Source organism: Epinephelus moara, chromosome 22 (assembly GCF_006386435.1).
Source record: "Epinephelus moara isolate mb chromosome 22, YSFRI_EMoa_1.0, whole genome shotgun sequence".
In the NCBI taxonomy this organism is placed as follows: Eukaryota; Metazoa; Chordata; class Actinopteri; order Perciformes; family Serranidae; genus Epinephelus; species Epinephelus moara.
Genome location: NC_065527.1, coordinates 23,693,250 through 23,717,754, shown reverse-complemented (window position 1 = coordinate 23,717,754; position 24,505 = coordinate 23,693,250). Strand labels below are relative to the sequence as shown.

Sequence of the window (24,505 nt, the reverse complement as noted above, 5' to 3'; positions counted from 1 at the left end):
ATACTATGACTTTTTTTTGACATACTATACTATGACATTTTTTTGACATACTATACTATGACTTTTTTTGACATACTATACTATGACGTTATTTTGACAGACTATACTATGATGTTTTTTTTTTGACATAGTATAATATGACCCTTTTTTTNTTTTTGACATACTATACTATGACATTTTTTTGACATACTATACTATGACTTTTTTTGACATACTATACTATGACGTTATTTTGACAGACTATACTATGATGTTTTTTTTTTGACATAGTATAATATGACCCTTTTTTTTGACAGACTATACTATGATGTTTTTTTGACAGCCTTTACTATGACCTTTTTTTTTTACATATGAAACTCTGACTTTTTTTTACATACTATACTATCACATTTTTTTGACATACTACACTATGACGGGGTTTTTTTGACATAGTATACTATGACCTTTTTATGACATACTATACCATGATGTTTTTATGACATACTATATGATGATGGTTTTATGACATACTATACTATGACTTTTGTATGACTATACTATATTGTGACGCTTTTTTGACATACTGTACTATGACGTTTTTTTATGACATACTATACTATGTTTTTGATAACATACTATACTTTGTTTTTAATGACATACTATGGTTTGCCATTTTGTATAACTTTTTTTGACATACTCAACAATGTGTTTTATTTTACATCTTTTTATGACATACTTAACCGTGAGGGTTTTTTAAATCACTTTTTGACATACTATACTATGATTCTTTCTATGGCATACTTTACAATGATTTTTTTCATAACTTTCAATGATATACAATTGTATGGCCAGAAAATATTTTTAATGATTTTATTGTTATTATATCACAAACAATATACACATTCTGTAACAAACACATAACATCACAACAGAAATATTCCATCAACCTTTAAGTTAATCCTTTATCTGCAATTTTAAAAACAGTCCTAAAAACATAAGTGTGGCATTAAAGTGCAACAGTACACTTCCTGACTTGCACCAAAAAGCATTTCAACTGATTTCACAATAAGTGAATGCTTGCTATACCGTGGTATTTTTTTTTTTATGACATACTTTACTATGAGGATTTTTATGTTTAATGACATACATACATAGGTTTTATTTTTTAAATAACTTTTTTTTTTGACATACTTTCTATGATGTTTTTTATGACATACTATACAATTAGTATTATTTACCATGACTTTTTCAATATTTTAATGTTCTCAGCTATAATCTGGGAAACAATTGCAATTCCTCTATAACTTTGAAAAAACATTAATAGTATAAGTAGTAGTAGTATATTCACATATATTTTTAGTAGACAGGGTTTAAAGTCATGTAAAGAAAGTCTTCTTATAGTTGCTCTTAGTGCTGTTCATAAATATCCTATTGCTGAAACATAAAATAACAATGTCTAGAATGGAGGTGGAAATGTAACAGGCAGACAAGATTCCTAACAACAATCTCCATTTGGCCAACTCAGAGTGACGGCAGAGGTCAAACACAACCCGACCAACACCATCGTGTGCAAAGCCCAGGGCGAGTGGAATGGCACGCTGGAGTTCACCTACAGCAGCGGGGAAACCAAAGTGATCGACACGGCCAAACTCCCAGTCACCAGGAAGAAGCTGCGGTCTGTGGAGAAACAAGGGAGGACAGAATCCAGGTGGGTAAACTCATTACAACCAACTTAATGTCATTTTCTAAATAGTTAGGATGGTGCCATATGGGGCAGACATTAATAGCATACAAATTTAATTGTGTGTTGTACCTGTGGTTGTAGGCGGTTATGGCAACATGTCACCAAGTCACTGAAGGAAGGGAACATCGACGAGGCCACAGAGCACAAACACCGACTGGAGGAGCGACAGAGAGGGGAGGAGAGGCAGAGAGCAGCTGATAACAAACCCTGGACACCCAAATACTTCACTAAAGAGGTACAAAGATAAACATTGTGATAATCTTCAAACTGCCCTTGAAAATTTAGGAAGCTGGATTGTGTCCAAAATATCCTCCTGTTTCTAATAAAGTGCACTTTATCTATATTAATTTATGTGAGCGTCACTAAAAACTTGTGCTCCTTGTAATGACCTCAGATTGCCATAGAGGAACAGAGAAAGTTGTGACCATGGCCTGTGCACAACGATATGCCTATAATTAGGGTGCCCACGTGGCAACAGAGACTGTATTCAGGGCTGGGACACACTTGTTTTAGAGGAAATTACACTCATGTGACACTACACCAGACAGTAATGACGCAAAAGGCCACATTTTTAGACTCCTGCTCACTACAGTGTGTCCAAGGAAGTGACTGAGGCATTGAGGACACAGCTGCCAACTGAAATTCTGTGGTCATTCTTAAAGGATTATTTCACCCTAATTATTAGGGCTGCAGCTAACAATGTTGATACATTTTGATCAGTCAATCCTAATGGATTATTAATGGGATGAAAAGGAAAAAACAGAATTTTATTATTTTAAAAGTAAGTACAGATGAGTCCAATACAATAAAAAAAAACTAGATTCAACAAATGGACATTGGGGATGAAGCCATGCACAGAAAATAAAATGGAATTTTACATCAGTTTTGATCAGATATAGCTCAAGTTTCTGTCAATGGCATGAAATATTCCAAAACTCCATAACATTACATCACACTCCAGTGTCTCTCCGATCACCATGTCCCAATAGAGTGTGATGCCAGCGAGCTTCATCGAGAACATCTGTTTGATTGCATTGTTTTCTACTGGGATGTCCCAAGTGACGCAGGATGCCATTGGGAGCTCAACTTTTGCCTGAAGCCTTGTTTCTATCTACTCCTGTTGCTCTATTTTAAAGCACAGCAATGGACAAGAACAGCTGATTCATGAAGTTGAAGTGTGGAATTATCTATACGATGTCTGTTTTTACTAAAAAAAAAAAAAAAAATGGTGACAGCTGGCTCAAGGGAGTTTGAAAGTTTGTGGTTAGGTAAATGCAGGGTGCCTGCAGATCCTTAAATTTTTTTAAAAGGCATTGAATTCATTATCGTAACATGAGGTCTTAATATGCAATAAAATGTCTTTAATCAAAGTCTTTAAAATGTTAAAACATAGGAAGTAGGATATTATGAATCTTTTTTTCTGATGTTGCATAAAAAATCTGAAAATAATTGGTAACATCTATTTTTTTAAATATTTTATCGAATGCCTCCTACATTAACGTCGCACAGATCAGGACAGAGGAACCAGCAACACTATAGATTTACCACATCCAATCAAATGACAAATGAACAAGCTTTTGTCAAGGCAAACCAAACGGGTGCTTTTATGATCATATAATATGGTTATTGTTGTACATTCCACTCCAGAAATTTAAAAAAAAACAGCATTTAAAGTAGATAATGTAACTTTTAAACTTGACCAAAAAAGAAGAAACCTTTGGGAAAAGACCAGAGATGGGGACTCGAGTCATTGTGACTTGGACTCGAGTCGACTGGAGTCGCTGTTTTGATGACTTGTGACTTGACTTGACAAAAAATAAAAGACTTGAGACTTGACTCGGACTTGTAAGTTAAAGACTCGGGACTTGACTTGACTTGAGACACAATGACTTGAATGACTTGAGTGTTATTCACATCATGTTTTCGGTTAGAATATAAATTTAATAAATTAATTTTAAAAATTATGTCGATTACCCGGTAGGAACGCAGGCTGAGAATGGCGTTGTCATGATTGGATCACTACCCTGTCAATCAGCAAACCTGTCAACATTCCGACCGGTTCATCACAAGAACGGCTGTACGTTTTATGAACGAGCAACACAGGGTTAAATGAGCTAAATGGGTGATTTTGGCCGCTGCCTTGGTTAGTGTGTGTGTTAGTGTGTGTGTGTGTGTGTGTGTGTGCGTGCACTCATGGGGGGTCGTCCCTGCAAAGTAAACATTGCAGCGATGAAGTCAATGTTTACTGACAGTTACTTATATCTTGTCTTTTCACTTTATTAAGATCAGATTCTGCAGGTAAAATTACAATAAAAGGTGACTTGACTTGGACTTGACCTATTACAGGACTTGACTTGACTTGACTTGACTTGACTTGACATAACCTGTGACTTGACTTGACTTGACTTGCCCAAGAAAAAATGACTTGGGACTTACTTGAGACTTGAAGGTTAAGACTTGAGACTTACTTGAGACTTGCACATGTGTGACTTGGTCCCATCTCTGGAAAAGACCATTGTTAATAACAAGCTGTTTTCCAACCTGTTTTCTGCTTAAAATGTACAAACACTGGGCGATATCAATAATCTTGAGGTCACAGTTGTAACAGATGAACATATTCAACAGATTCAGTGTTGACAGAGAGCGTCCCTTAGCCATGCGATAGTAGGACGCTTACTTCCTGTTAAGACAGGCAGAGACGCTGCCACAGGGCGTGATGTGCATCATAATATAGGCCCACCTAATGGATGATGAAATTCCTTGCCAACCTTTTTTTTTTTTGTAATTGATTTTAATCTATTTAATCAGCATTTTTTGCAGCCCTACTTATTATGACAACTCTCCACTTTTTTTTAACTGTCCGTTTTTCTTCCTCACTCACGCAGGCAGACAGTTGGATCTACAACAGCCCACTGTGGAAGTCGACCTGACAGCAGAACAGCACTCTCCCCTGATGGACAGTAACTGACATTCTTCTTCTCCACACTGAGGTCAGAGGTCAGGAAGTCAAGCGAAGGAAGCCGAGTCCTCCAGAGACCTTCAGAGCTGAGCTATAGACTCACAGAGTGACACTACGGAGACACAAACAGGAAACAAGCAAGGTGCCAAAGCGATCTCAACCAAGACGTCGGTTGGAGCTCTTGGGACAAAAGTACATTTTTATATACAGTTAATAGTATTACTATTCAAAGTAGAGTATTTCTATTTTTCACCTTGCCAAGGCCTTTTTTGCACACGCACAGTAATGAAGTTTGCCACTGGTGTTTTACTTCGTATTTGTTTTTAATAATCAGTATGTTTTCTCAGACATTGTCGATGTTTGGTTCCGAGCTTTTAGTTTGTAATGCAGCGTTAGAATGAATCGATACCAGTTCCCTGTAACACATAATACTGTAGCTGTAAATGAGTTGTTTATATGAAGCACTTTTACCATAGAAATAAACTGAATATTTTATATTTATGGCTTTTACCAATCAGGGTGGTCTCTAAGAGCTTTATGGGAAACAAGAACACCTAACCAGATTTAGATTTAAAATGAGATTTAAATCCAGAGTTTAACAAATGTGCGACATTAGATTACGTGTTAGTATATATTATTATTCAGTACATTACAGTGAGCTACTAGGAAGTGAAGGTCCTGATTGTTTTGTCTGCACTATGAATGTATCTGGGCACATTTTAATAGTATGCTACTCTTCCATCGTGTACTCTTACACATGCTTTTTGTGTTTACCTTTTGATTTTCACACGTCGCTCCATTTAAAGTATTTCACCCACTGAGTGAGACGCCTCTGCATAACAGACGCTTTCCATTACTACCTCTCACATTCAGCTGTTTCGGCCATTAGCTACTTCTTCCTACTCCTAAAGAAAGGAAACAAGGGTTTGTTTGTGGCAACATGCTCCTGGGTCCTCTAATCTTTTTTGTATCTGTGCCCCTAAGATGGCACTTGTGTAATTAGGCATCCCCTGCCTCCCGAAGTTAATGCTTCTCCTTAGGTCGCCCGTAGTGATGAATATGGATGAGGAGGCTTGCAGAAACACACAATCATGTTCTCACATCTGGGGTTCGCTGGAAGGTTGCCTCTGTGAAGATGAGAGGATAATCTGGCAGAATAACAATGACTGGGAGCTGGCAGCACATATTCACACACTTGTGGTCAGTTTTCAAACATAATGGCTTTTCTAAACAGATTAACAGTATATCCACCTTATGTCCTTCACTGAAAATGTATTTTTTATGGCCTTATATATTTTTTCACATAAACTTCTCACTGCTCATTCAGTACATAAATTTCCAGATAGCATTTTAAAGCCAGGTGAATTTACCAGATGCCTATTTGTAGCGTATGTCATGACCGTACATGACATTTACATGACAGTATAGAGAACCTGCAGCCATTTCAACAACTGTTCAACAACACTCGCCTTACATGAAACCTTTTTTCTTCCTGTTTTTAAATCCAAAAGGATCCAGACTCATTGAAGTAGAGTGATGGTGACTGAAGGAGGGATTGTCCATCAATAAAGACCTTATACCTTTCTTTAATGAAACATGTGTTGTCATGATGTCCTGAATGTACATCTCCTATCATGTCCTGCATCAATGTGATTAGTCATGAATTGTAAACTGCTATTCCTCGTTCACTCCACAGGTAGAGGACCTATGCAACATCTCGTTTGTCATCACTTCCATTAAAGCAGGAACTGTCTGAGATCACTTTCTTTTAATAAATGTGCCATGACAATTGTGGACTCGCTCTGTTGAACTTTGCTAGTGGTTTGGCCCCAATGCAGTATGTCTAATCGAGAGAGAGAGAGAGAGAGAGAGAGAGAGAGAGAGAGAGAGAGAAAAATCATTTAAACACTCAGTTGTCACAAGCTGTCACAAAAAAGTCACAGTGTAGTACATCATCAGAAATAATTATAACTGTCATAGTATATCATGTGATGAATTTTCATCAGAAAAGTCATAGTATAGTCAATGTAAAAAGGTCTTCAAAAAAAAATAGTATAGTATGTCACAAATTTTATTACAAGTTAGTACAGTGTGTCATAAAAAAATGTTCAAAAAAGTCATAGTATAGTAAATTAAAAAACATAAAAATGTCATAGATTGCCATAAAAATTTAATCAAAAAGCCATGGCATAGTATGTCTTAAAAATAATTTAATAAGTCAGAGTATAGTATGTCATAAAAAAATCATTAAAATATAATTTTTTTTTAAAAGCAATGTCTCGTTCCAGAAACCATTTTTTTTTTTTACAAAAGTCAGTATATTATGTTAAAAAAAGTCATAGTATTGTATGTCATCAAAATAATAAAAAGTCATAGTACAGTATGTCATATATATCTATATTTTAAATTCAGTATAGTATGTCATCAAAAATATTAAAAAATAAGTCATAGTGTAGTATGTCATACATTTTTTTAAGTCAGTATAGTGTTAAAGTCACAGATTAGTACATCATAACATTTTCATTAAAAAGTCAATAAAAATCATTAAAAAAAAAAGTCATAGTATAGTATGTCATAAAAATTTAATGACAAAAGTCAGTATAATGTCATCAAAAATGCCATAAAAAGTATATGTTAAATTATAATTTTATAGTATAGTCATGGTATAGTAAGTCATAAAATAATTTTAAATAGGCCAAAGAATAGAATGTTATTTTAAAAAATAATTTAAAAAGTCATAGCATAGTATGTCATTAAAAAGTCATAAAACAATCATAGAATAGTGTTATAAAAATGTTATGAAAGTCATTGTATAGTATGTCATAAAATATTTTTAAAAACCTAATAGTATAGTATGTCATGAAAATTTTAATAAAGTCAGAATATAGAATACAACAATAATCAGTAAAAAAGTCAAAGTATAATATGTCGTAAAAACGTACAAAAAGCCATAGTTTAGTATGCCATTAAAAAATCATTAAACATATTCACACTGCAGTATGTCATAAAAACAATCATTAGATAGTCGTATTATTTCATAAAAAAAGTCTTCGTATTGTACATGACAAGAATGTATTGTAAAAAGTCAGTCATAATAACAGTATAGTGATGTCATTAAAAAATCACTTTAAAAAATAATTTAAAAAGTCGTAGTATGCCATAAAAATATGAGTAAGCCATTTTGAGTGACAGTTTTGATATGGCCCACTGATGATTAAAATTTAATGCATGTGTGTCATGTCACGTTCAGGGGCCCATCAATAATTTGAGACCCCATTTTGAGACACCATGGCTCAGAATAATGAAAGTTAAGCCACATCCGACTAAGGAGGAGCTGAGCTTGACAACCTGAGTTTGAGACGGATAAACTTGATGATTTTGGTAACAATATGGCTGTTGTCATCTGCGTGCCAAAATTAGTGACAAATTGCAAAGTTGCAAACATACTCAACAGATTTGTTTTCTGGGGTGAAATGAGAACAACAACCCCAACATGATAGTAGCTGGCATGGCTGTGATGGTTGGACTTTTAATGTTTAACCTTATGCATTTTTCTCCAAGTAATCATGACACGTTATAACACATTCAACTCTTAAGGTTTTCTGCTACATTATCCAGCCAAGATTTACCCACACACTGAAGGATTCCACCTTGTGACGATAAAATTAAACCCATCAGCAGCTCTCCTCCCTGCTGTGAGGGTTACATCATTCTTTAGACATACTGCTGCAGACTCTGAAGCAAATGTCTTCATCCAAAGGCTAATGCTGCCATCAAGTGGCTGGCTCTGTGTTCACCTGGGCTGGAAAAGCACATCTGCACAGGAAGAATATCAACTGAATGTATGTGAATCATTCTGCTTCATAACCACAGTAAGAACAACAACTCACACAAATGTTTTTCATTAAAGTGTATATTTAAAGATGGCTGAACAGAACAACAATGTAAAAATGTAAACTTTGAAGGTGAGGGAGGGATTCATCAAACAAAAACCGTGTCCAGGACAGACGGCACTGAGCTACTAAGAAACGAGGAAACTTAGTAGAGGAAGGAACCGTTCTGACACAAAATGAAAAAGAAAAGGGGGCAACAAACTGTACATCACATTAAGGCTTGGTCTGAACTCTCTCCTCTCTTGACGAATGAGAAATCGAAAAAGGACGTGACTCAGTTTTAGGCGTTTGTGTGACTGGATTAACAATGTGGCATCGTGTCGAAGGTCTGAAGCCTGAAATGGTGACGCTCAAGTTTCAGAGAAGATCAAAACAAGAATAAGAAAGCGGTCCAGACAATTAAAAAAAAGGAACAAAAAGGACTGGTGATACTAATAAGTCACTTTTCTGTGAGACGTGACAAAACAAGTGCAGCTGTACGATGTGTTAAGTCTTTGATGTGTCACTTATGTGATAAGAAATGAAAAAGTTACTGAAGCGTGCACGTACAGAAACACCTTTAGTGTTTAGAACATCTGGGGAACCCAGACTCACGAAGAACAGTGCAGTGCCCATAGAGTAAGAGGTCAAAGGTTACGGTTCATCACAGCTGTGTCCCAAGTGCACACTACATACGGAAGCTGAAACACTGAGCACATTAATTAATGAGTCAGCTGAAAGAAAATTAACCAATGTTTAATATTTAAAAGCAGAGAAGCCAAAAATTCACAAACCTTGTACATGTGAATATTTGGTTTCCTTCTCCTATATTAAACTACATAAACTAAACATTAGCCGTTAGCTAACATGTCAGCTTGGACTTTATTATAAGGAATACACTATGCTCTAATAACCATTTCAGTCTGTAGGAGTTTTTTTCATTCTAATATTAAAATTAATACTTTTAATTTGAATTATCAGTCAATACTACAGTGAGAATGCTATCTATTTGCTTCCTCCAGCTTCTTCGGTGTGAGGAGTTGCTGCAGTGTAATTTTGATATTTTCGAGTTTTGGACGGTTGGTCAGACAAAAGGTCATCTGAAGAAGTCCCCTTGGGCTCTTATTGTCTTACAGACAAAACAACCAACAGAAAATAATCAGCAGATAAAATACTGAAACAACAGTTGCAGCTCCCATGCTTGCAAACATATTTAAGAAACGTGGTTACAAACCCCAAAATACATATTTTACCTCTTACCTGTAGTGATACTTTCAGTCTAGATTGTTTTGGTGTGAGTTGACGAGTGTTGGAGATATCAGCTGTACAGATGTCTGCCTTCTCTTGAATGACTGGAACTAGATGGCACTCAGCTTGTGGAGCTCAAAGCCCCAAAAAATACATGTGAAAAACTCAACAGCAATGTCTCTTTCCAGAAACCATAAAGTGGTTACTCAAGATAATCCGAGCAGAAGGAAGCGTGCATCTACTCATGGACCAGTGCTGCTGACAGTGCCAGATGGAAACATTAGCTGTAACGTGTGCTGGCTCAGTGGAGCTAGGTGAGCTTGCCGTAGATGCATGCTTCCTTGTAGAGATGCTCGGATACCACTTTTTCCTTCCCGATACCAATTCCAATACCTGAACTTGCGTGCTAGTGGATACCACTGTGTAAAAAATAAAACAAAAAACAGCTGTGTACTACAGTTTGTCTGTTCTTCTTTGCTTTGGGGAACTTGTCTTAATGCATCTTCATCTTCAGCAAAACTTGCTATGCAGACAACTGTTTAAGGCTGAATCCAAATGTCCGGACTTCACCGCACTTGCAGACTTTGCGGGCGCGTTCCCTCTGGACATTTGGATTCAGCCTTACAACAGCAAAAAAGAAGTAGAGTTGCTCTGATACCTGATCAAGCTTTTTAGGAAGGATCGGAGTCATGTGTGATACTGGTATTGGAACAGAGCACCCTCTTCCTTCTGAGCGGTGACACAGTTGGCGGGTGTAGCTCAGTAGAAAGTAAATAGTTCCTACATACTTGTCACAACAAAGCCTATGGATTATCTTGAGTAACTAGGTCATGATTTCTTCAATGACACATTGCTGTTTAGTTTTTCAGATTCATTTTTTGTCGTTCTGAGCACCACAAGCTGAGTGCCATCTAGTTCCATTATATTGGAGAGAAGGCAGATGTCTGTACGGCTGATATCTCCAACACTCAGCAACTCACGTCAAAACAATCTACGCTGATAAACAGCAGCACAGGTAAGAGGATAAACATGTAGTTTTGATCTTGGTGTGAACTGTCCCTTTAATTCTACAGTGTGATATGCAGTGTGGAATTAGGACACAGCTCTAATAAAGAACCATAAAGATGATCGTTAGTCCACCGTAGTCTCAGACAGCGATGGAGGTTTTGACCTTTCCTGACCTCAGTCGTCTCTTCTTGTCTCAGTTTCAGTGCCTGTATACTAACTTCCCCCCTTCACAGTTCACCCGTCTATTTCCAGACATCTCGAACATTTCCAGTTTCCAATGCCTCAGTCTAGTCGAAGCACCCAACCCGCTGTTGCGTTGATACGTGATGAGCTGAAAGAAAAACGCTAACGGAGTAGACAGTCACAAATTTATCGAGGCGATGGTGACCAGCGATGAGGCACTAGGCTTTGCACGCTAAACTAGAGAGCTCCCTCTGCAGGAAGGGAGGCCTAATTTATTATCACTACTTTTTACACAGTCGCCCGCTCTCCGTCTTTAAAACCCTAGCAGCAGAAATGTACAATCTATGCAATTTATGAAAAAAAAGGGGGGGGGTATGGAGGGGGGGGTGGCCATTGTAAAAATTCACATTCATTCTCCCAACAAAATCTCAAGCCCCTCTGTACAAGAATTATTGCATTCACTGTTCTATTTGCTGTCATACAAAAGAAAATTAACAAAACAATCACATAAAGAAATGAAAAGAAAAACTGACAACTGCATATTTAAAAATCACCACAATAATCCAATATATTATCATCCTTTTAGACTTATTCTTTACATATCATATTTACATATTAGGCCAATTTTTTTTCTCTAAAGAATTTGTTGAAAAAGAAGGTCAGGGAGCCAGGCAGACATAAAGGAGAGGATGATGATAAAAAGGTTAATATTACAGATGGGCTGTGCCGAGACGGTGACGTTCCTCCATACCGCATACTGTCCTCTGTACACGTGTCAGGAACAAGTCCTCAAGCGTTCACTCCTGCGCGTCCTCACTCTCAGTAATGAGTTCACATGTGCCATGGAGCAAGGTCGATGGGTCTTTGGTGCAAAATGTTCCTCTCGTTTCTCCCCCTTTCACCTCCTCACACCCCCGATCCCCGCACTGAGAAGCAGTTAATTAAACGTACCGCAAAAAATATTAAATCGACGCCGAAACAAGTAGAGCAGCCCTATGCCTCGCCGCACATTCAAGTAAAAAAACAAACAGAAAAAAAAAAAAAAACAGGAGAAAATAAGCAAGACAAAGGTCCTCAGGATAAAACGGACAACAGTTCTGGAGCTAGCCAGATATGAGACTTCTTCAACTTCCTCACCACACGGGGGCGCTCTTAATGAGACGCGCTTGAGACCAAGTGCCAGATAAACGGCCCCTGTGTTCTTCTTCATTGGTTGTTAGAGGTTTCTTCGCAGTTGTTTGTTTGCTTGTTTTCCTAGAAGAGTTCATCGTCACCATTTATTTTTTTTGTAGTTTCTTGCCTTTCCTCAGGGCAAGCTTGTTCTTGATGTGTCCTCGCTTCCTCTTGGCAGTCTGGACAGAGGGACAGACAAAAAAAAAAGATCAAGAAACCAACTATTCTCAAACTAAAAACATTTTCATCTCAAATTTACCGGATATAACTGAATGTAACCTCTTCCACTCCACAGGGTTTTAAATCCCACATGTCATGCTAGACTGTCAGGGAGGGTGTTTAATAACGCTCCAAAGTTAAGCTAAACTTTGTTGAGTGAAAAACTGGCATGGCCATTTTCACAGGGGTTCCTTGACCTCTCACCTCAAGATACCTGAATGAAAATGGGTTCTACTGGTACCCATGAGTCTCTTCTTTACAGACATGCCCACTTTAAACTAGCCTCGTGCAGTTTTGGCTGTAAAAATGCACTTTTTCCCTCGTGTAGTATAAGTGTGTTATTTTTGCCTGTTGTATTTGAATATTTCTGCATGCTGGAGTCCTTAAACAGTCTTGGAATAGCAGACATTGGATATGATTGGGAAGCTGAGACTCTTATAGACTTAATGAGCCCAGCTGTATTAATGTGTGATGTTAGCCCCCACAGAAGCCATTTCATTGTAGTGAGACCATTTATCTGAAACGGACCTCACCGTATAAAATGAATTATTGTGACCTCTAGGATGATCAGCCACTAACTAGACACCTCAGGTATTCAGGGGACATATGGCTTTCATGGGTATACTGACAATGAGGGGATTTCGTGCTATCCAGTCGCTAAAAAAAGAAAATTTTACAGAAATCACCAATTACCAGATCACAGCATGGATTTTTCTGTGGTGTTCATCAAGGTCTTGGTGTCTTAATGTGGTATTCTGGAGGGATTTTTGGATATTTTTATTTATTCTCAAGTGGAAAATACTTTGAATTGGCACCAAATCTGTGTAACAAATGTAATCAACCTACAAATTGCTGCAACAACTAATGAGACATAACTGAGCATGAGACTGGCCATCATACACCTCCATCATAAGGTTCTGAGCCCCTTTACGCTCTAAACATGAGAGGTTGAATAGGTGTCTGAACACAATGTTTCTTTCATATTTATGACTAATAAAACTTGACACACGGTGGAGGCCCGGCCCGGGGGGTGGAACAGATTAAATGACTTATTTATCACTTTTGGCATCAAACAGAATCTACTGATATGATCTAACGACTGTGATGACTGAAAATAATGAATTTAGTGCCACAGAAATTGTTGACTCTGAGAGCTACTCTTCTTCAGTATTCTGTATATATAAACATGTATAAATTATGTACAATACTGATCTAACAAACTTATATTGGAGCATATATTCTGTTTCATTTGTAATATATTGAGCTGTTTATGACCATGCATTTTTATTTAAGTCTCCTCCTACCTTTTTAGAGGTGTACTTCTGTTTGGGCACTACACTGCGCAGCTTGTGGTCCAGTGGCTCCCTGTTGTCCAGGTTCTTGACCTTGTAGATCCGGACCAGCCAGTGCTCCGAGGTGAACGCCTCCTCCAGGTGCTTGAACTTGATGTCCTTGTTGCCGATCTCGGCATTGCGCGTTCGGTCAAAACCAGGAGGCGTCCGGAAGTCCAGCTGGAGGATGGATAAAGTATTTGCTATCAGCTAACTGTGCATGTTGGGTAAAATGTCACTTAGAAAACAGCTTTTGGTTTAAGGAAATAGTTGGATTTGGGATATAAACGAAAAATAAATAGAGTTAGATGAGAGGATGGATCCCACTTTCATGTCTGTATGTTGAATATGAAGCTACAGCCAGCAGCCATTAGCTTAGCTTAGCACAAAGACCGCAAACAAAGCGGTAAGAGCGAGCCTGGCTCTGTCTTAAACTGGCACATTTTTCATTTTTGCAGTTTTAATACGAATTAATGAAACAAGATACAGAGAGACAAAGTTTCTCCCCTTTCGGTGGACCACCATGTGACCTTATTTCTTAAAAAGTATGTGCAGTCATTACTGGCAAGAGACAAGTAATTTAGAATTACACATATGATGTCAATGTAAAAGATAATTTTGCAAGATAAGAAAGTCACAGTTTGTCACTTTCTTGACTTGACAGATCAGAGGATAGATCTTCCTTTCACTTCTCGGCTGATAAAAACACCAGGAGTTGCTGGATTAAACACATCAGGTAAGATAACGTTACATTTGTGCCTGGAACAAGTTAGATCAGTCTGTGATACCAATTTTTTACTTTGATTTTCAGTGTGAATTTGAATCCAGCCCTCAGTGGGTTGATGATTTTGGCTTCCACTGACTGTTGTTACGTAATTTTGTTTTTAACATATTAAACAAAGTACATCAGTAAAGATTTTCAACTTGAATAATTCGTTCATCAAGATCTGATGTGTGATTTAAGTGTTCCCTTCATTTTTCTGAGCAGTGTATTTGAGTGCTATCATTATATTTTCATCCCAGCCAACCGCAGTTTTATTAATTTAAGGAGATGCACACAAGGACAAACACAATTATAAAAGAAAACAAAAACATTTGATAGCCTTTTGATTACAGCACATCTGCCCTCTGTCAGCTTCCACAGTACACTTTGTATGAACCACTCACAACCTCTTGTTCCTATTATTCTACCCAAAGAGCTCTTACTGTGTCCTTCGCACATTTGCTTTGCCCTTGTCACCTCTATTCTCAAAGCTGCAGTCTCTACCTTTCCTCTGTTGTATTTTTCCTCCTTTCTTTTCCATTCTCACTCTCCCTTTGTGTACTGTCTACAGAACAGCATCTCATTTATACCTTCGGGCTGCCTCAGAGGACACGGAGTGTGAAATATTAAATTATTATTAGTCACAATGGTTTATCTCTGGATTTGTATTTACTAGCACTGCTCAACCCGTCATTTAAATGTCAAGAGATAAATAAGTTTGTTTTTGGGGAGATATGAAGTCCACGGTACACACTTTCTATTCTGTACTGTATTATCCATTGTCAGTGTGATCCTTTAATCTCTACTCACTGCTACAAACTGCATCCTCAACTATCTAGTTATCGTCTTTTTCCTGATGTCCTCTAAGCCTCTGCTTCCCCTTGTCACATCCTGTTTTCGTAAACCTAATCTACCCTCTCTACTCTATCTTTCTTTCTTCCCTCGCCGGGCTCACTCCCTCCTGTCCTACATTTCCTTCTGTGCCATCTCTTTACCCTGAAACAGCGCTGTGAGCCACGCAGAGCTTTGGCCGTCTGTCTACGGATGGCGGCTGCACTGACTCTCCCATCTCCGCTGAGCTGTTGGCTGAGCTGCATCTACAGCCGAGATGTAAGCACCTGGCATGAGGGATCCCTCTCATCTCTCCTCTGCTACCTGCCAGAAGTAGCCGTGGCACATTCGAAAGCCTCTGCCAATCCTTCATATTCCTCCTCCATCCTTCCCCCCCCCCCCCAACACCCCCNTCCATCCTTCCCCCCCCCCCAAACACCCCCCTCTCCGAACCTCAGGAGCTCCTCAAGGCATCTCCTTGAATCCTCTCCTGCCTGTCTGTCAGCCAGCACCGCTTTTAAGATACAGTAGCAAGAAGTTTTACACCTTTGGTGGTGGCAGCTGCTTGTTATTCTCTCGTAAAGCTGCATAAAATATAGTACCCAGAGTTTTTACCTCTCTGGCAATGGCAGCTGCTTGTTACTTTCTGATCTTTGCACAAAGCTGGAACTCATTATTTATACCTACGAAGTGGATCATAACCCCCGAAAATCTCTTTAAAATCAGAGTTCCTTGCTGGCCTGACCTGACCTGACCTGACCTGGAGATGAAAAAATGATCAAAGACCTGCAGAGCTGTTGAGATTTTTGGTGATGTTATTCTGCTAGACAGTGAAAAGTGTCTCTCCTTACCTGCATTTCACCAAATCGGTAATAGGACATCTTGTACATGAGGCAGTTGAGCAAAGTTGGTGAACCGGCCTTGTCCACTCTGAACTCTCCCTGAGGGGTGAAGTAGTCGCTCTCCTAAAGAAGACAAATATGAGAGGAAATTCCAGAGAATGAGTTAATGAAGTAACTAATTAGCACTCAATGACTAGAGGTGATGATAAAGGTAGATACGAATATGCTAACTGATGAGGCCCAAACTGGGCGTGGTGGATGAAGATAAATGAATGTTATCACTAGTATCAATAAAAAATACTGTGTCCACATAAAAGGAGGCAGATTCGAAACAATACAACACAAGCTACAGTAAGAATTTGTTCCTTATTTTGCAGCACATTTATATCTGCTTGCTTAGAAGTGCCCTTTGCGTCTCCAGAGAAAGATAGGTGATTGCCGAGTCTCCCGGTTTGTCAAATCGCGACGCCTTGAGTCGGTGGTTCGGACCAACTACCAACCCGAGGTGTCTGCATTTGATGACCTGGAGATGAGACTCAAAAATCAACTCTATAGAGTGACATAGGGCAACTTTAATATCTGATATCAACCGAGTTCATATCAGTTGTTGCCAGGTCTCGTGAGAGTGTAGCTGAGACAGAGACAGGTCTCGAACAAAGGTAATATTCTCCTGATTTGTCCGCTGGAAAAAATGCTATGTTCGTGTCTGAATGTTGGAACAAATTTACTCGGGACTTGGTGCTTGTCTCCCAAAGAGGCGGGGCAGCAAAACCCACGTGATACATGGAAACGACTCTAAAGTGAGCCACCTGGGTTTATCAGTAGTCTCTCCCCACGTGCAAATGTTCCAAAATAAGTTCCCTCCCAACACTCTTTTACAAGGGCAATGTCGCCGCATCCTGGGCTTAGTGCCGCCCAAGACGATTGTGATTGGTTTACAGAAATACAAACAACCCAGGTTGTATTTTCCCTTAGTGCAGAATTATGATGGGTTCAGGCAGACCTCTCTCCAGTCCTGGTGCAGTGTGAGATTGGTCTGGCTATGTGAGACTAGTTTAAAAATGACTTATTCATAACATAGAATGTGAAACAACAGCATGTGAATCTCTGATAAATACAAAAACAGAAACAAATGCAGTCTCAAAGGAATGGTTACACATTTTAAATACACTGTTTTCTGTTTTTGTATGTGGTAAAGGAGATGTACAATGTGTAATTTCTCATCTTTAGAGGAGCTTGCAGGTGGATTTTGAATTTTTTGAATTTGTACTAGTTGTTTCCAGTTTTTTTAGCCTCATATTTGCAGTCATGTCAAGTTTATTTATGATAACAAGCGTTATCTCGGGACACTATCATACAGAGCAGGTTTGGCATCATACTCTTTAATTTCCCCTATGAGCAAGCACTTGCCGATGGCGGCTAAGAAAAACTTCCCTTTTGACAGGCAGAAACCTCGAATTCAACCAGGCTCTCGGTGGGCGGCCATCTGCCGTGCAGATATGAGAGCGGTATCAAAATGTTCAGCTATTACTTTAAGTAACCAGGTTACAGGCGACTTGCTCCAGTAAGCTGATTTCTTAAACTTCATGTGATCACCAAACCTGGTTCTGTTATCCGAGTGGGGGATTAGAGACACATGGTTTCCTCAGATAGATTTCTCCTGGAGCAGACAGATTTCTTGGCCATGTGCACAGGTAGCAGGGTTTCTAACCTGCTTTTTACTTGTACTATCTCCCCACATGCACATACTCTCGTACTTTATACTTCATACTGTGAACTTCTGCACATCTCTGGTAAATATCTTGCACAAATTTTCTTATATTATTTCATATTATCTACTGTAAACTCTATTTTATATTTTGTCTCTTGACTTTCTCACTGTATTTTGTTGTTAAAACTATTCATTTCAAGATAATGACTTCATACAAAAATACAGATGATATCAATAGGATTCACAGTCAAGAGAAAAAACACAAAAGGAAAAGAAAAGGCAGCCACAAGGAAGCACCCTGGCACCTCGATAAATCTTGGATATACACATGCATACATATTCATATACAACACATATGCATATTCATATTCACATATAATACATTACAATACATACATACATACATGCATACACATCCTGCCCCCTCGTACGCCCCCTCGTTTTCAGTAAATATAAAACGTGTTTTCGGTTTAAAAATACAAACATAGGACGACAGCAAGTAGGGCTACTCACCAATCTTTTAAGTGGTTACATCTTAAGTTTAATGTCGGGTGCACAGCTGATAGGTCCCGCGGGTTGTTAACATGACGTAACAGAAGTGCATATTTAATGGATTCAGTGTGGACAGCGATGCACTTGCTTGCTGTTAGGACTCAGTGTTCTGCCTACATATTCTCAGAGAGACATATTTTTACTGGACTTAATGAGCGGAGAGATTTAAATATGTCAGACTTACACTGATTCTCCTGGTCAAATACCGGATAATGGAAACCCTGAGTGGAGCAGTGTTGATGATAAAGCTGCTTACTGTGTGTGTTTGAGAGAGACGGGGAGATGAAGAGAGGGGAGGAGAAGGTGGAAGATGGACTGTGGCTTAATGTTTCTGCAAGTTATTAATAACTTACTCAGAATGCTAGTTTGTCACTTAATTACCCACACACCCACAACACACCATATTTTCTAACAAGCTTACCCAAACTGCCCGCAGGAGCTTCGGGATGTGGTTTGACCCACACATCACAACACAGTAGCCTATGAATGTCTACATTTCTACGCAGGTTTACAGTAACCAGGATGTAAATGTAAATGCATATTCTAGTGTCCCTGAATAATCTGGTTTTCTGAGTGCATGTGAACCTACTGAGTGTGTTTGTGTGGCTGTACGCTGACTATTCAAGCCAGACAATAAAAACATAGGTAAAATGGTGATGAATGTAAAAATCTGAATGTGACATTTTTCTGCATTGACAGTAGGTTACTATTCAGGCTGTGCCTCCAAGTCCCGGATAACATGCCATGAACGCACCGCAGTGGGCTAAACAGAGTCTGTCCTTGAGCATCATTATAAAGAGAGAGGGTGTGAGAGTGAAGAGGAAACATTGATTTCACTGCTGTGTGTAAGTGCTTGCTACAAGATTTCCTGGAGAACAGCTGCAGTGACGAGCAGGTCTCACACTCACCCTGATGTCCTTGGGGTGCTCTCCCTCCGCTATCCTCACCATCCACAGGAACTTGTTTATATCGTCTCCTGAATAACCGATCACACCTCCGAATATGATCAGCACGTAGTCCACATCCAGCGACCTCATGATTTTGTAGGCCGCGCTCTCGTTGGACGACATGGCTTTGCCCACCTAAAAACAACAGGGGAGAGTGACGAGCTGTGCTTTAATTAGAGTTTCCTGTTTCACAAGACGCCATGCTTCGATACAGCAGTGGGGAAAAAACAGGAATTATTAAACAGACATCCATCTTGTACTCTCTGTAATTACATTTCCTGCGGACAGATGCTGAAGAGACAACAGGCAGCAGGTAGAAAGCAAGAGAGAAGAAAGCTAGAGGGCTTTATCAGACTTAACTAAAAGACAAAAACATTCCTCTACATTTGGCAGCAGAGAGAGCAAAAAACATAAATCAAACCCACAGCATCTGACAGCAATTAACTGCAATCCCCCTACAGTGTAAATTCAATGGGAAAAGTTTAAGCAAACAAGATTATCTGGCTTGTTGGAAGGAGCGGTTTTATACTACTGTATGTGGCAATTACATAAGAAATTCACTGAAGACTCTGCTCGTGGCTGCTGGAGGAAATCTTTTGTTTTCTGTATGAGCATAAATCAAAACAGCAAGAGATGCAGAAGAGAGACATGAGAGAAACAGACAGAAGGCTCACCAGCGCTATGTGACTGTTGTTCCATGTGTTATTATCTACTAGCGTGGTCCTGTTGGCCATGCCGGCTATCTGGTACCCGTAGTCCCACCACGACATGACACGTGCATGCTCGTCCGTGTTCTGCCTCAGCCAGTAGTAGGCCTCCCTGAAGTCATCCAGGATGTTACGCGTCCTAACGGGGAAAATAAGGTTGACAGGTAACAGCGTTGACAGGCATATGGCTGCGGAGGCTATTAATATTTCAGCTAAGACTTTGAATCAGAAGGGCAACGACAGCTGAAAATAGACCATCCATGCATAATAAACCGGGGGTTAAAAAACACCTCATACTTTGAACGCTCGTGTCCTAAATTTACCTCGAGGAGCAACAGCAGACATAAAGCCAAGGAACCAATTAACTGTAGGTATGCTAATCATGTTATATCTGTGAGAGTGTGTGCATTTATGCGTGAGTGTGTGGGTGTATATGTGCGAGAGAAAAAAGAGCAGAGTGACAGCCACGCTGCTCCCAGTAGCAGAGCTAAAACCATTGTCTGAGAGCTGCCGTGGCTCCATTAATATATGTATGAGGACTTGCGTCTACCATTTAGTCTTAGCCTTCAATATTTCCTCCCTAATACTTAAAGAGAATAATTATGCCTGTAAAGAATCTCAGAGAGAATAATATATCAGCTTTTTGTAAATTCAGAGATGGTTCGCAGATGTTTTCATTGACCTAGAAACACAAAGTTAAGCAATCATATTAAAGCTTATAGGTACACATATCAATATTTCCACAAACCTCTTATGAAATATACATGTGCTCCCTCCGTCCTGCCGCTCTGCGTGCTCCTCCATACTCACACACGTGCGCTCATTTGCATGCAAGGTTGTGCAATCCATTCTCCTGCATTATGAACTATTACTTGAGACTTTGCCTGGCTCCTTGCGGTTATTTAACATCCATTAACCGGAGTTTCTACAGCACGAAGCATGCTGGATTTAAGACTTTTTTTAATGCCACTCGTAATGTAATGTAATTTAAAACCAATTTTACAATGATTGAAAGGAAAGGAAAAAAAGACATGAACCGACATCAATTACTTAGGGTGAGGGGCAATTTTGGCCAAATGTTTATTGTAATATAAAATGTGACCTTTTTTTGTCTCGAGGCAGGGACAAGTGTAGAGTAAAACCAGCAAATCTGTGACTTTGCAGGCAAGTTTTCTTGGTGATTTTGCAGGCCATTTCCAAACCACCCCCTGCTTCCACTGTTTCCACATTAATGCAAAGGGTCCACCACATTGAGTGTCGTCCCAAACCAACTTATGAGGAGGGGAAGTGTGCTATTAAATCCTCCAACAGCACAACTGCATCGATGCTGACCTTCTGACCATGTGCAAGGCCCTATTGTGTTCGTCATGGAAGATGCTCCGTACAAATTAAGTTCAATTTGACTGCCCTTACCAAGGTAAACTACTTAAAGTAAAGCCCTTTTTATACAGGAATTGTGCAAATTTACAGGAAAGCCCAATCAGTCTTCTTTCAGCATTGGCAGTATAAAAACAAAATCGGGGAGTGCAGCAAAATGCCACCTGCCTACTTTTGTTTATACAGAATGTGCCTTTTTCAGGGCAATGGGGGGCGTGAGCAAGTAACAAAACGTGTAGCTCAGTGTGTGATGTAAACAGTGACGTGGGAGGGAAGCCGCGGCTGGTCAGTCCTTCGGCGATTCTCTCGTAAGTCGGCCCGTTCTTCACCGTCCCCGTCATCTGACGGTTAATGGCCTCTTCGTTTGCGAGGACAAGGAGGGCGCGCAATTCCTTGTCTCCCCAGTTGCTCATCTTTACAGTGTCTGTCAGGTTTGCGTTGCCCTCTTGCTACTAGCTGCTCGCTAATTCAGCTGTTTCCTGTTTATCCACCGCCAGTGGCTCGCACGTGCGACGTCATCAACAGCTCCTCCCACAAGTCATCAACAGCCCCTCCTGTTGCGGAAGGGCACCACGTTCTTTTTAAACCAAAAAGGTTCCGCCTATGAGGCGGAAAATTAGGCACCTCGGATCAACTCGCCAATCCGGCTCTGTGTGTCTAAACACTCGCAGCCTGCCGGCAAAACGGCCCAACATTCGCCGAAAATCTGGCAGTGTAAAAGGGGCTTAAGATATGCATTTAATATTGTCATACAGACATTAACAACTTTAAGGTTACACTGTATTTAGGATAAAACATACCCTTCTCTAGTCTCCTGAAAACAGTTGTATGCATTTGGTTTAAAGTGTTATGAAATCATATTGTATATTCACAGGAACTATTCATTTATTCATTGTTATTTATTTATTCATCAAGTTATTTATTTCTTTTAATAACAAAAGGATATAATGCAAAAATTCAGGTAAACAACAGCAGCACATACATATCAAGTAAAAGTGCTACAAATACATAAGGAGAACGTAAAATGGGAATAAGCTTTCATTTTCTTCATGGTTACGAATTGTTACGACAGTTCCTCTTTCCGCCACAGAGATGGACGTTTGTCCAAAAGCTCGCAGCTGTACTTAAACCTTACACCCCGATGAAGGGTACTTCATTCAGCTGTGAAGGTGACTACAAATGGAGTTACACTAAGCGAAGGAGTGGGAGTGGATAGGGTCTGGTTTCGGAAAAGCCCTGTGTTTCTCACTCTGCATGTGGGATTCTGCTGCCATGATTCCCATCATGCCGGGTTTGAAGGACATTTTGCATAAAATACATCAAGCCTCGTATGATAAAATCCTACTTTTCCCATGTCTTAGCATTTTTTAAGACTTTTTAAAAGATACCACTTAAGGCCTTATTTTTAGATGAATGAATTCAGTGCTTGTAACACTTCAGCTGTAATGTTATTAACACCTTGCAGCCAAAGTGTGTGTGCACTTACCCATCATGGTTGTACGAGGCGAGCACCACGCTGGGACTGGAGTAGGCATTGCTGGTGACCCAGGTGCAGTGCACAGCGAACATCATCAGCAGCATCAACATGAGCATGGTGACGATGGACTTGATGTTCGGACCCAGACCTTCCTCTGCCTTCTCCTGCTCTGACACATGTTTGCGCACCTTGCCGGCCTGCAGGGGGAGACAAACGCTATTATGATGGATGGCAGAGTCTGTGGCATTCCAAGGAGATGAATTATTTAGTGGAATAAATTATTGAATGGACTAATTGAGCAAAGTATCTTACAGCATCCTCAAGTTTTAGTTTGTAGTGTGTGATGCATCACTGAGGACTGCGAGATGAACCCTGTGATGAGTTAATATCGCTTCACACTTGCAGCAGAGAATTGTTAAGGCTATAAAAACTCTGTAGAGGAGGAAATCTGCATAATGTGAATATTTTTCTTTACCGGCATCTCCAATTACTGGCTCTGACACCTCAAATGTGTCTGGAAGTGAGTGAGGATAGCTGTTAATGCTGCGTACAATGCACCTTACTACTGGAATGAACTGCAAAACAAACTGTTACTGACTCCAATTTCACTGAGGGACTGCAAACCTGTCCTCGCTGATATTGTTAATAATATCTGTGACTGTTTTAATTAGAGTGTATATATGTGTGTGTGTGTGTGTGTGTGTGTGTGTGTGTGTGTGTACCGTCTTGTTGTAATGTGATCTGTATATATACACTTTCTTTCAACGTCTGTCTTGTAAAGTCATCTTAATCTTGAAGAGACTTCCTGAGTAAGTAAAGGTTCACGAACTATAACTAACATAGGGGACAAAAATGGTTAGCAAAGATCGCCTTTAACACTTAACTGCTCCATGAACATGATAGGCTGATGAGTTGCTGACAGTGGAAATGACTGTCTGTCTTACATGGACTCCTGTAGAATTTTGCCTGTAAATATCTCATAATATAAGGCTGCCCCCTGAAAGACAAAGATTCGAATCATCAGTCGGAGACACGTCAGCTGACTCGACTTGAGATTCTTCTTTTTAATGTCAATCAGTGTGCCGTGTACCTCTGGGCATGTTTTGGTCCCCTGAATTAGCTGCAGAGTGAGCACTCCTCGCTTTCACTCAGCTCTATGGTACAGACAGCTGCAGACACAAACCCTGGGTGAGTCTGAGTGAGATAGCTTTGCCCCGGTCAGCCTTCGGGTCAAAGTTATGTTCTGCCTTTTCTTTAGAAGTGCTGAATTTACAGCTCACAACAACTGAATACGATACAGCTCTGGCTTTGTTTGATATATAATGTAGGCAAAAATGTTGCACATTTCAATCTGCGTTAGCATCGTTAGAACGCATTAGCTCAGAGGGCTAACTTGGCTCGTTTACTGTATTATGTGGATGTTACAGTAACCCTGAACTTCCCGTTGAACCCCTAATAATTAAGTATTCATAATGAACAGCCAAATCAGATTCCACGGACATAATTCTGAGTCTGGTACGGCCTGGATATAATGTTGATATCTAATAATTATAAAAAATAAAAATAAATCCTATGTACGAAA

At 39.5% G+C, this 24,505-nt stretch overlaps 2 protein-coding genes across 3 annotated transcripts in view; one reads left to right on the top strand and one right to left on the bottom strand.

The window, feature by feature from the left end:
* The window catches only part of LOC126384298 (oxysterol-binding protein-related protein 10), a 121,889-nt gene extending 115,426 nt beyond the window's left edge, over window positions 1-6,463 (top strand). For both annotated transcript variants that reach the window (XM_050035268.1, XM_050035269.1), the window contains exons 11-13: window positions 1,505-1,687; window positions 1,805-1,958; window positions 4,609-6,463. In XM_050035268.1, the coding sequence (XP_049891225.1) occupies window positions 1,505-1,687; window positions 1,805-1,958; window positions 4,609-4,653 (382 nt within the window). In that variant the 3' untranslated portion in view covers window positions 4,654-6,463. The remainder of the gene's footprint in view (window positions 1-1,504; window positions 1,688-1,804; window positions 1,959-4,608) is intronic.
* A 2,116-nt stretch (window positions 6,464-8,579) lies between these two features.
* The window catches only part of LOC126384297 (dolichyl-diphosphooligosaccharide--protein glycosyltransferase subunit STT3B), a 117,317-nt gene continuing 101,391 nt past the window's right edge, over window positions 8,580-24,505 (bottom strand). The window contains exons 11-16 of the mRNA XM_050035267.1: window positions 22,933-23,120; window positions 20,037-20,208; window positions 19,324-19,497; window positions 16,162-16,275; window positions 13,690-13,896; window positions 8,580-12,345 (exon numbers count right to left, since the gene is read on the bottom strand). Coding sequence (XP_049891224.1) covers window positions 12,271-12,345; window positions 13,690-13,896; window positions 16,162-16,275; window positions 19,324-19,497; window positions 20,037-20,208; window positions 22,933-23,120 — 930 coding nt within the window. The 3' untranslated portion in view covers window positions 8,580-12,270. The remainder of the gene's footprint in view (window positions 12,346-13,689; window positions 13,897-16,161; window positions 16,276-19,323; window positions 19,498-20,036; window positions 20,209-22,932; window positions 23,121-24,505) is intronic.